The sequence below is a fragment of the Colias eurytheme genome, chromosome 11 (assembly GCF_061535395.1).
Source record: "Colias eurytheme isolate Ceu_HAF_F1 chromosome 11, ilColEury1 Martin Lab GWU primary, whole genome shotgun sequence".
Classification (NCBI taxonomy): Eukaryota; Metazoa; Arthropoda; class Insecta; order Lepidoptera; family Pieridae; genus Colias; species Colias eurytheme.
In genome coordinates, this window is record NC_142990.1 from 3683812 (window position 1) to 3697893 (window position 14082).

The 14082-nt window shown below is 34.7% G+C and overlaps 1 protein-coding gene across 2 annotated transcripts in view; it reads right to left on the reverse strand.

Moving 5' to 3' along the window:
- The window catches only part of LOC149904435 (GATA-binding factor C-like), a 78528-nt gene that overhangs the window by 37028 nt on the left and 27418 nt on the right, over positions 1-14082 (reverse strand). The window contains exons 3-4 of one of the 2 annotated variants that reach the window (XM_090107197.1): positions 11369-11899; positions 2175-2320 (exon numbers count right to left, since the gene is read on the reverse strand). In XM_090107197.1, coding sequence (XP_089963323.1) covers positions 2175-2320; positions 11369-11899 — 677 coding nt within the window. Of the gene's footprint in view, positions 1-2168; positions 2321-11368; positions 11900-14082 lie in introns of both variants that reach the window. The other variant, XM_090107196.1, reaches the window with a different exon arrangement.

Here is a 14082-nt window from a genome sequence, read left to right on the forward strand (position 1 = left end):
TGTAGCCGGCCCTTTTGTTTTCATAATTCTAAATAATATTTATATGAATTGCAGTTGTGCCGCGCATAGCAATCTTGCAAACTCTTTATGTGCATAAGGTATTCTATTTGTCTCGTGACGTTCTTTTACAATAATATCTTACATAGATTGTTGTTTTAATTATCATCTAATGCATGTAAGAAAATGTAGAATTTAGTCCTGATTAACGGTTGGAAATGATTGACTAAATGATTTGTAGAGATATATTTTAATGTTAAATGTTATTGCGAATGCGCAAGTAAAAAATAAATTAAGATTATTTTTTTTAATTTACATTAAATTTCGTATTTTTTTGTTTGCATTTTCCACATAAAATAATGTTTAATTTTTAACAAGTATTTTAACTTGAACAATAAAATTTTATCTCAGGCCAATCTAAAGTAAAAAGGTCCCTGTAGAAAAAGTAAAACGCTTTTGCTACTGAATATGAGGTTATTACTGAATTTGTATTCGTATTGAAGTTTATTATCAGCAATAAAATGTTGAAATCTTGAATATTTGTGAAAAATACTGCATTCATTTTCTGAATTGCTATAAAATATACAAATAATTGCTTCGATCAGGAATAAATTTAAATACTAATAAATAAATATTGCCTTTTTATTCCGTATAGGTATATAATAATATATTAAAACAATACTGTACACAAAGCAGACTGACCTTCAATAAAGTTTAATTAATCACAATTTTAAACCATAAAAAATTTACGAAGTTATATGTAGGTAATGCTTAACTATGTGAACCATTGTTTTTAATATATTAGGCAATTTAAATAATAGCACAACAAAGTTCTAACATATTATACGTATATTGTCTTACAATTCATATTTCTTATTAGTGTCAAGTGCGTTTCGGTGATTTAAATATTTTTATAAATTATAATAGGTATATTTAAAAAACAGAACTTATTCCGTAATTCATTGTTGTGCAGTTCTTTAATTTACTGTCCAATTATTCACTTTATTTTGAAGAAGGTCTCAGTGTCTTAATGGATTACCTTAATTACTGTGCCCTACTTTTGTTTTTTACGAAATTGTGCAACTTTTTTATAAATTATGCATTCTAACTAAGTTTAAAGTAGAAACTTTTGTCTCGCAATTCGTTTTATTAAAGCGCAAAATTACATGAAAGGTATAGTGCTTAATGTAAGAGCAATTATTTTAAATTACTTCCAGTACCTTCTTATAAATTATTATTTTAAAAGCGTGTTCCTCAGTATGCACAAACGAACGCATTGTCTCATAATTTCCCACAACGAAAATAAAAGTGAGAATTCAATCTCCTGAACCACTGCATTAACGGTATCATGCCACAGTACAGTGACTTTTATTAAAACTACGTACTAACACATCCGGGTTTAAAAACCATGACACGGCCGAGCGGCAAACTAAAATATTTTACAAAAACTTTATGTAAATCAACGTTCGGTACGAAAAGAGTGAGTAAAGTCGTTTTACATCCGTTGCAAGTCCGATTATATCATGTTTGGACATTACGTAATTTAGCTAACAAAAGACTAGAAATGCGAGTTAGTTTATGTTCGCAGTAAGGGTATTATGGTAAATTGTACAATTGCCGGCACGGGCCACTCGTTAGGCGAACATGCCGCTCCGACGTGACGTCTCGACGAAAATGTCGCATTGTTTCAGTTTTATGCGTCCCCGGCCTTAGATTAAACGTTAAGTGGAAGATTTATGGCGGTCATAGAGAAGCTAGTTTTGGGACGCTGTGGTCTTTCGTCGAAACGCTCAGGTTTCTTAAGGGGCCAATTTGTGGGAGCGCTTAATGTCATGTCGTGCTCATATGCATGCCCCGCCTTTTTATTGCTGCCCCTTAACTGTAAACAACACCCATTCTGCTTGTCTTGGATATTAAGCTTATATTCTTTAATGTTTGGTTCACTAAAGTACGAGTTTTATGGACTGTTTAAAGGGTGTCCTAAATTTTAATATTCTGTTCGATGTGATGTTCAGAAACCTCAACCAGAATTCTAACGAAACATTAAAACTGAATTCAAATGATCTTCTGAGCAAATTATCCGCGACGCTAAAACATTTAGTTTTCAGGAAAGGTTTCAGCCCTACGCGCTACGCTAGAACACAAAAAAACAAAATTGGTCGGATTCTTACACTCACCAATCTTCGTTTAGGCTTGATGAGGGGTCGGTTCTGTCCGTTCATCTTGTAGTAGAGCCCACAGGCGTTGCAGAGGTAGTGGCCGGTGCCGTCGCGTCTCCAGAGCGGCGTGCTGGTCGCGCCGCAGTTTACGCATTCTCGACCCTCTGTGGAAAATTATGTTTTAGTATTGTTGTATAGATAACAATGTTGGATCGGATTATTGAACAAATACTGAATGTGAAAGCGATATTTAATATGTTTTATTATCATAATATCAACTTAATTTAATATAAGAAAGTTTAATGAAGTTGTAATTAATATAAATTGTAAAGATCGAGATTTGGAGGTAATATAGTTAGGTATAGGAGAGGAGTATGGAAACTGCATTATAAATTATTTTAAATTAGTTGGGATATATTTTAATATATATTTTAATATTAATAAGCAAAAGGATGATTTGATTACCTGTCTCCTGGCAGGCTGGGGAAGATGAGAGAAAAATCACATTCAGAAACAATCACCAATCAAATTTAACTATTTACTTAAGCATGCAACACAAACAGTTACAAAACACTACAAACCATTAACTCCTCAATTAATAATAATAACTACCATAAATTTTTTATATTAATTAACAAGAGAAAGCAAGACAAGTTTCGCTCGTTGAAATACATCAAGATTTTTTTACACGCAAGGAAAATTTAGATATAACGATATTATATTATTACTGGTCATGCAAAGTCCAGCTTTACAAATTTTGTATTTATTTTTTATTAAAATAATAGCTCCGGAATGATGCAACAATTAAATAAATATTAAACAGATAAAGGTAAATTATTACAAAACTGAATGGGTAATTACTGCATAAATAAAAAGTAACTATTGTCTATACAAATATTTTTACTACGTAAGATAGAAAAAATGTTGTTGCAAAAAAATGCTATGAGCAATAAATGGAATCAGAGCAGAACAAGTTTAAATTACTATACACATGCTAATACGCTTTGTAATTGTATTATAATCGCGTTTAAAACAATTTCTACGAAGCACCACATCTCAACCATAAATATGAACAGAAACTTGCAATCTACGCTTAATAAAATCTACGGTATTATAAAGGCGAAATACTTTTGTAAAAGAAAGATTATTGTCAAAGCATGCCAATAAGAAAAGATTATTTATAAACCCTCAAGACGAGCCGCCCTCTGGAAGAATACTTATTCAATTACTCGGTATCACATGTACGAACGTAATTCGCGACTTTTTATTGGGGATTCGAAAAGGTGAGTAATTACTTGCTACTAAAAGTTGTTAAGAAGGATGCGTTCACTCACATATGGGATGCGCGCGCGCCGCCCACAATTTCTCTCTAAACTCGATTACAATATCGATGATTTACCGAGGTCGAATATAAAATCTCATCTCGTTACACCTTCGTATCCTTTTAAAAAGTTCCCACAAAATACACCCGTTTAATTCATTTGGCCAACCTTATCTCGAACAATATTTTCGGATAAAATATGCTTTGATAATATTATAGCATACCACCTTACAAGCTTATTAAAAGCGCGGTTTATTTGACAGAATTTTTCTTTAATTAGTGCCATTATATTTTTTAAGTACCAATTTGAATTAGAGGTTTTTATTTATGCTCTCCGTGCTCAAATTGAATAAACAAATGAACCTTTTTTGCTGCTCGCAAAGTGGCCACATTCTGTCTTATACACCGAGTTTATTGCCCTACTGATAATATCTGCAGAGTGTATCGGTAGATATCTATATCATAATAACACATATCTCGATCTGATTATCCGAGTTCCCAGATATACGCAACGATGCGCTGAATAAATAATGATGGCCGCGCGAGGATTTCGATCGAAGGTGAAAGTGACCCAATGTCTCATAGAAAAAATATCCCTACAAAAACAAAATGTTCCCGATGCTTTAGGCACTCGGGCCATTCATCTTTTTTTGTATATAAAACCAGATCACAACCGGCAATTAAATCTCCCGGGCCTTATCGAAAACTTATTGCGATCGAACCGACAACTCACTTTTTGGATTAACCCTTTTATTTTTTAATATTGCTCCGGTAAAACCTGTAATTTGCTACAAGGTTTCTAATAAATAAACATCAATAGTGATTATTAGAAAAAAATAACAGGATATTAGACGGAGCGTGGGGTATCATGAAACTGTCCCGCGTAGACATTGATTTCGTTCAATAGTAACATCTATATTGGTAAAACGTTTGTGAAAGTCGAAGCAGCCGGCGGCGAGCGCAAGATTTACAGCCGCCTGCCCCTATTCTAAGCCGAAATCACATGTATTATTAAACGTAGAAACTAGCGTTTTGATTAATTACTCCATAATAAAACAGAGCGGGTAAACGTACGCATCGTAGTATAAAAGTTATAACTATGCCTCATATTTCGGCTATCGAATGATCTACCGGCTCAACTCTCCGAACGTGATTTCGACATGAAATAAAGATATCACCGCGCACGTAACGGTGCCTGTCCAGTTTGAGATAAACCTATCCTAAAAGGCTGCAGAAGTTTGAGCGAAAAATTCCAGTGTTTGTTCAAAATTAGAATGCGGCTCGCTCTTTATTGCCCGGAGTGACGTGCGGTCGTGACGCGGCGGTGCTACGTGACCGCGATAAAAGATTTTCATCTGCCATATTTACGTAGCCGAGTGGGCGGTTTTTATATTTCGAGACTCTCCAGCGACTACTCCTGCCCCGTCGAGAGCGCAAAACTTTTCACACGCCCCTCATGCGTGGGGAAAACAGATCTCCATCGAATTCACGTATTGACTGACAACGTTATTCTCGAGAGGTGTAACCCCAACACTTCTACGCCGATCGAAACTTCAATGTAACTGTGGAACGAACTAAAGCAGCTATGGGAAACGGAGGACTAATTCTCTCTCGTGTACCGTGACGCTCTCTCGGCGCAGCGGCCCATCAACACGTAACGGAGGCTATTTTGCATACAAACCATTAAATTATTGCTTAAAACTTATTCTTTGTTGCGCCACAGAGGCTGTTATTACGCCTTAATTATATGTAAGTATGCAAATAGAAACTGGAAGCCAATCTGGATCGTGGTTTTCACCGGCCGGTATTTAACGCTATGATACAAATCGAAGGTGAATTTCGATTATAATAATGTAGAGTAGGAGCGTTGTGCGATGTTATGTGAAGGAATGAAGTCATTTTTCACGGCGCCTGCACTGGCGGGCGGCCATTCATATTTGCATTGGTTATTAGCATACGGTCAGATAATTACGTTTGACGGCGGAGCAACGAACAGTTGCAATGAACTCCCTGTAATTATACGTACAAGGGCTCAATAAGCCTCACACATATTATACACGGCAGGAATCTATTTGCTGTTTTCACCGCATATAACTGTTGTATCTATACAAATTTGAACATAGATGTTTATTTAAATTTTTTAATTAAACTATTCAATGAATTTCCGTCGAAGTCATATGCAAATGTTAGTGCAATTGTATCCCACAATGTTGGCAGCAGACCGTGACGCTCGCTGTACACAATACTCGGCAACAAAAATATTCATTAACGCCCGGTTACCAAACGTGAATAGGCTAAAAACAATGGTGTAATGAACATTTCCAAATTTCTAAATCGACTCTTATATATGGCTTAGAGTCACGCATCGAAACCTGCGAATGAAGATTTATTGTTGTTTGTTAGGTTTTTCTGCAGGACTGATTGTTAGGAATACTACAAATTCATTTCTGTCTACGGATACTTTTACTGAACTTTAACGACTTGTTGTGTTTTTGTTTAATTTTTTTATTAACCAACACTTTGCTAGTGAACATAGTAGGTTCATACAAAGTATATGAAATAAAAAGGCCCAAACATTTTTTATATTACGTTACAGAATAACATAAAGTTCATTTTGTATAATTTCTTTGAATGAAATTATGATAAAGAAATGTAGCTACTACAAAATAGCTCTTAACACTAACATAAAAAGTATTGTTTCCTACAAAAACTGATATAGCTCTACAATTATAAGTACCACTTCATTCCTGCTGCCCGCCAGCCCGTAGCGCGCGGATGTATACATGAGAAATATTAAAATTGCTGCATACTAATATGACATTTATGCCTTTGAGACAGTGGTTGATTTCGAATGCATTTTTTGGATATTAGTTTGGAATCTGGTACCTAGTCGGTGAGTTCGCTAATTGGTTGCGCAACTTTCTTCGAAACATCTTAGCAACATTACGTGAGCCGAATAGAAATGTCCCTGCATATTATAATTCGCAAAAGATATGGTCGATTATGACTCATAGGGCCTTGTGTTTAAAGCCATAACATTCAAAAGTGCATTAAGTTCCGTGAGATACATTGCATTTGAATTACTGTCGAAACATTGGAATTGTAGATTAAATTAAATGCCATTTTAGTGAACGTAAGCATTGTTTTAGAAAGTGCACTCGTACAATTTGCTTTACTCTACAAATATCATTGATAGTATTGGATTCAAGCAGCTATAATTCACTTCTTTTATTGTACTTACTACATAGTTCGTTAAATATTAACAAGTAGCATAATAGATATGAATTGGATGTATGATTTATTATATTACTCGTTGTTACTGATTATATTTTTAAACTTATTTCTATATCACGGTAGCAACATTCTACTAATAATATGTTATTGTAATTTCCATAACCATTATCTAGGCACTACACAGCTTTATAGTAAATACAGACCAGATATAATAATAATTACATACAAAAAATCACGTCTCCATTCTCCAATCTTAATATACTATTATAAAGGCAAAAGTTTGTAAGTATGGATGTATGGATGTATGGATGTTTGTTACTCTTTCACGTAAAAACTACTGAACCGATTACAATGAAATTTAGCACACATATAGAGGGTAACTTGGATTAACACATAGGATAGGTTTTATCCCGGAAATCCCATGGGAACGGGAACTATGCGGGTTTTCCTTTGAAAACGCGGGCGAAGCCGCGAGCGGAAATCTAGTACGTAATAAAACCTTTATTTGGATAATCTCTCTAATCTTATTTCACCACAATATCAAACAGTAATCGCGTAAACAATCCAGTTATGCCCAGCATAAATTAGATACAAGTAGGTTGTATTCATAGGTGAAAATATTCCTTAGTGGAAGCAATATTATGATAATGTACGGTGCCCGGATGTAGCCCATTCCATTGTGCGAAGTGACCTCGTGCTAAACAAGCGGATTCAGATGAAACTAACGCTTTTAAATCTTTAATAAATTACAGCAACTGTATATGAATGCTATTGATTTCGGTAACGGGTCACGGACGCTGATGAACTACTGTTCTATTGTTGGCGAAGTCATTAAAGGACACTGTATTATATTTTTTGGAATAATCTTAAAACTGTATCTATAAATGAATAATATGTTTTTAGTATGTACCTATTTATAGAACAAGGATGCCGAGTATATATAAGTAACTAATATTTAAGCAAGTCATACTAAAAAACTAAATCAAATCCGACATGGTAACTTAATTAAGTTCGTTATTCGTATATTTTTTCATCGAAATAAAAAACAAAAAAAATCCTAACGCTTAAATTTTGAAACAAAATAAGTTAATTATTTTGCTATTTCACTATCCTCAACACATATTATAACACAATAAGTATTGTAAATTTTTAAACCGATTTTAAAAACAACCGCTACGTTTTTCCATATTCCAAATTGAGGGCTTGGCTTACCTACATTGGCTCTTCAAGACTTTTATTATTATTGAATTGTCTATAAATCAATACAATAATATATCAATATATTCTGACAGGGTCATTGCCAAGTCTACCTGCAATAGACCACCACATCCTGCGATAAGGCTTTGGTGAACGTTCTCCTTGAACCGAGCCTGAGGTCGGCTGCGGAATTCTAAGTAAACTTTACCGATACCTAAGCTACCGGAAAAATAAACAAAGACTTTGATACAGCTATTCTTAATATTGCAAAGGAGAGATTTTGTTTTTTTTTTACCATTTAAACAAATAAATACTTGATCGATTTTAAACACCGCTCTATCATTAGACAGCTATCTTTACCGAGTAATAATTTATATTGTTTTATATCGGATCATCCCTGGCGACGCCGGGGTAAACAGCTAGTCGTATGGAACACAGTATTTCTCGAATTTTCCCACTCAAAATGAAAAGAAAAAACACGTTAATCTATGCGTAAAAAGCTGCCGTGTTAAGCTTATTAGTGGGATTTTTATTTTAATTAAAATAAACGAAAACAAAAATGTTTTACATTTTTTGCTTATTATTATTTATGAGTAGGTATGTAAGTTGGTCAAATGTGGGTTTTTTGAAAATTTTAATACAATTAAATATTCCATTACAAAAATTTATACCGTTTGACATGAGCTTTGTTTTTTTATATCAATAAAGTTCTTTAAATTTTCGCAAAAAAACAAACATTATTAGTATCCGCTATAATATTGTCACAATGTTTGCAATTGGATTTAAATTTCATAGCAAAAAGGTCTAGTTTACAGTTTGTATTCAAAAACATGGAAATGTAATGTTGATTATGGAGCCATAAAATATTTATGAAACCTCAATCCGTATTCGATTTTCAGATAATTCCTTCACATTTGTACCACTAACATTGCAATGAACGAAATAAAGCCACTTTTTTAGCGTTTAGTAAATGAAATAATCGCAAAGAGTAGTTATCGATTAAATAAATAAATTGAGAGGCAATTTCCAATTACCTCCCCTTGTGGAACTTTTTGTACACTTTAGAACGAGTTACGAACACGGCCTGTTGGGTTAACATTGTAATGTTAAATATTTTATTATTGTAGTTTATAAAAATTATCGTTACTTATATTTATTTCAAAATATGATAATTTTGTTTCTTCAAAGCTGTTAAATAAAAATGCATTCTGAAGCTTCAAAATCAGTTTAAATACACTTATTGTAAAATTGTTATTTATAAAACAATTAACTCGAACAGCTCATATATAACATTCATAAATATTGTCAATACAGTAAATAAAAACGTTGCGTTTCCGCCAGGGCTTATTATCACACCTTATCTAATGACGCTTTGACAACCTGCCTCATAGTTCAGTTTTTCTTCAACAATTAACGAGCGACTTTTTTCAATACGATGCCAATTACTGCCTTGAGAAATTCCGCTAACTATTAGATCCGCTCCCCGTGGGATATTTATACTCAATATTTAATAACGATATTGCGAAAGTGTTAATTTATGTATATAGTAGAGCTTTTAAACTCTACGTTTTTCGTGTATTGAACTTTAACGTTCCGTTCAACCTACAAATAGTCGTGTTTAAAAGCTCGCATACATAAATATTGCTGTATTAACGTAAGCTACATCAAAGTAGCAAAATTACGATCAATATTAAATATCCAATAAACATAATTCTATTTAATATCAACGTCCGTTATATTCCGACCATTATAAGAGACAATAAGTACTGCCTTTTGTTCCCGACCATTGTCAAAGCTTTATGAGAGTTATAATTACATATTTATGTTTAAAATAAAGCGCTCTTGTTGTAGAATAATGTTGAGTAATTCGCAGTAACACAGGGTATTCGTCATATTACTGTGGGGTCTTGATTGCGAAAACTACACATACAATTGTTAGGAACAATGGTCGCATTAACATTAAAGGTCAGTGAAACAATATATTATATTAAAGATTTAATTATTGTATTGCCAAATTGAAAATTTTATTTAATTGTATTTTTAACTCATTAACCTGGATTTTGTATTTAACCAATATTCCTTTTTAGTTTTTGGTGTTTACATTTCGCTGTTGTATTGCAATTCTACTACTGAGCTTTTAAGTTTTAACTAAGATTTTATTAAAATTATAGGTAAATGGGAAGTCCATTAATATTAATTATTGTAAATGAATTCTTTACAATGATACACAATAACGAAAATCTACTTTTTCAATCTCTAAACAACAACAAGAAAGGGTATGAATTTTATTTAAATAAATAAGTGCGGTGTTTTTCCTACGACCCGAAAATTGTCTACAAAAAAATAGAGTTAAGTAAACAAGATTGACATACTTTCGTCACAGCATAATTTCAAAAATCGTTCCGAAAATTAAAAGCAACCCACGAGAAACAATAGCACCCAGCAATTAGGTAATGTGAAACTTAACTTGCTTAGAAGCTTGTTCACATGTCACTTAAACAATGAGCCGGCGAATAAATATACTAAAAATGTTCCACAGATTAAACCGTAATTAATTGCTTTTCCTCACCGATTTTATGTAACACTATTTATTTATCTGAATGCTAGATTATTACCGTAATGAATGCAAATATTGTATCGGACGTAATCGTTAATCAATTAGACGTTAAGGTCTTGAGCTAGGTCGTTACTTTCCGATTAGTATAATTCTATTGCTATTCGAAATAGCCTGTATTGTTAAAAACCCTTACAATATCGCCGTCCATTAGCGACAATCTATTTACGTATGTAAGATAAAATATTTATTTAAATGTCTGCACATTTAATTTCATTCACGTCGTGTACCAATGTATCTAATGAAATAAAGTTTGCTTTTCCAATATGGAAAATCTTTTATCCAGCGAAGCGAAGAATCCTGTTTCTCTTTCATAACTGAAATATGTTTTACGATAGATAGTACTATATAGTATTAATCCAATTTGTATATTAGTAAACCAACACCAATAAAACTATGATGAGTTAGCCGCCACCGTTTTAGTAAAGCGTTATTGGGACACCAGAACACCAGTGAATGTAAGTGAACACGTGATTATCCCGGTGCAAGTACACGCTTATCAGATCATTATCTAGACCAGACGAAGTTATCAATACCGAATCGTTACCGGTTTTAATTTGGACAGATCTTGTTATAGCTTGACAGCCATATTGTACTGTTAAACTGTCTCAGATAGTTATTAGAAGCGCTTTCATGTCACGAATTTGTGACTCAAACGATTAAAATGTTTCCTCGAATCGATTGGTTTAAAAAGGTAAAAGTTAGGTAAATATTGTCTGAATTATAAAATTGGTTGAATTTGTCGATTGTCACTTGATAGTGATAAGAATATTTGTCTGAATGATCTGATAAGCGTTCGGTGTGAGTGCGAGCGAGCGAGTGCAGTAGACGTTCGCGCGAACTCACCGGCGCTCGTTCGCGTCTTGTTCGGACGCGGTTTTTGCTGCTGCGCGCTATATCCCTTCCCCTGGTAGTTGTAGTAGTCGCCGCCGGCGGCGTTGTATTGCGCGTTGTATTCTCCAGAGGGCTGACTCTCTTGAGGACACGAGTCAGATTGCGCACCTTCGCGTTGTTTCGACGGCGCGCCCATCATCGGTTTGACGTCGCCGCACAACGGCAGCTCTTGCTGCTGCTGCATGAAGGCGACGCTCATGGCGGTGGCGTGCGCGACGGCCGCCTGGTAGTCCTGCTGGCCGAGCGCGGCGGCCGCCACCGAGTCGGGCGTGGAGTCTTTGGGAGGGGTCGGGGGGAAGGAGAACAGGGGGTGGGGGTGCGGGTGCTGCGCGGGGGAGAGGGGCTTGTCCGCCGGCGCGCCGTCCTGCTGGAAGCCGCTGCCCCACGCGCCGCTGCCGAGCGCTTTGGAGTCGAGCCACGGGTGCAAAGGCGTGTGGAAGTGCGGCCTGCACACTTGACCACTACCACTACTTAACGTTCGACCTAGAAAGAAAACAGTTGCGTTAATTAATAAACAACTCGTGATATCTATTTTTAAATAAACTCGCGCTTGTATCTGCATTCGACACGATAATGAACTACAGAACCAAAAGAAAACAAAAAGTAAATTAAATTCGTTAAAATATATTGTATAATAAACAGACGTCAGACTATCGCAAGCCTTTAATTGAACGAAAATGAATAGCCTAATTACTTTATTAAGATGGTATAGATAACATTTTCTTAATAATAGAACTATTTCACATGACATCTTCATTGTTTAGGATTAACGTTATATTAAAGATAAATATAATGGCTATTTGATAATTCGTACACAATATGTCAAGTCACGACGCGGTAAAAACAAAGGCTGGAGTTTTCCGAACTGTGGCAACAAAGGGCAATTAAAATAGCCGGTTGTATGGAAATTTTGTTAATTTAACAATTACTCTGTCAGTATAATTATATAGTGTAGTGATTTGTTTACGTTTTTTTAAATTATCTGAAAGTGTAAATCTCTCTCATCTCAGAGTTTCTATTCTGATATTTACTCATTAAGAACGTACTTAATTGTTAATATTTAAATTTGCTCTTCTTATTATACCGCATGTTTTTATTTATTTTAAGTAAATCTTACGAATAAAAAAATGATGTAACGGTACATACGGTTCTTTGTCCTTAATGAAATTCTTACCTAGGTACATATTAAATTTTAAATATTGGCAAACATTATATTCACACTATATATTACTACACACACCCAAAAACGCATAAAACAATGTCATCCACATACATAATCGTATAAACCCAACAATTCAATGATTCAGCGAAACGGCATTAATCAAAAGACCAATAAAACACGCTGATAGAAACCATATGTACCAATACAATTTAGGTAAGTTCACTCCCCTTTCAATTTCACGATTATTATTTAAAGAATTCGAACATATGTACATTTGCAAGGGTGTTTTAATAACTGTGTGACTATTGGCTCACTATTCGTAGGGTACATCCCTTGTGAGTTGTGTACAATGGAATAACATGCGGTGCGCTACGGGCCGCTAATTATTGGGTTCGAAAATGTTAACAGTTTTCAATCGCTTCATATATGTTCATGTTTACAATACAAATTGCTGCTTTCGACTACCAGCGTGAAACTATCTCTATGGCTAGTTATGGTATACGCATACAGAAACATTGTCGCTTGAAAATATTTCAAGATAATCACATCTCTATTTTTAAGGAAAATATACGACATAACATTGTTTTAAAAATTCTAGCATTTAAATAATCAAAATAAATTTAAATAACGTAGATGCACCGTAGCTACATTTTCACAAGGACAATCCTAACGAGAATCAGATAAGAAATCAAAGTAAATATCTAAGTAGGTTATACGAACATCTAATGAGGTCGTAAACATGAAAACTATAGAATTTATATAACCAGCGAGCGATATATGAGAGTGGAGCTCAAATTTAACTAGTTTTTTAACCCTTGCCCGCATCGATCCTGCCCAGGTGTTGATCAGAGAGATAAGTCCCAGATTGTTATCAACGTGCACCCGTAGTGTCTAGCATGAGGTAAGTGGGCACACGAAATTCATTAGTGATTGTGTGTTTACAATATTGAACGGACGGATTGATTTGATGGGCTCTTATTGGGGCTTTAAAACTGGTATGAAAAGTCTCCGTTAGATGATTGTTGATAACTATTCGTTAATGAGGAACTTTTCGTGACTGGGATGTAAGGAAAGTTTTGTTTTGTATTGTGATCAAACAATTTGAAATTTTTACAGTAGAGAGTTTAATTTTGCTTAAAATGCAAGCGATGAAATGTGTACAAATTATCAAGCGAAAATAAGAATCGTTATATCATCGGCAACCAATCGATACAAAATGTGCTTCTAACTAAAAATTAATTCACTCATATAGTTACGGAAAAACGAATAGCACAATATTAGGCCGCGTACACAACAACGTTTTGACAGCGGCCGCGCCAACGGGAGCCACCCCTTACAATAGCAGATCGGGCGATAGCGTGTATGAATAATTTCCCTTATCGCACCATCTAGCCACATGCCCTACCTGCCCCCACCACGTACCATCAAAGCGACGTTTCAATAAAACCGTGCGTAATGTACCGGGTTAAATGATTTCGCTATGCTACTATTTTGGCGCCAATCT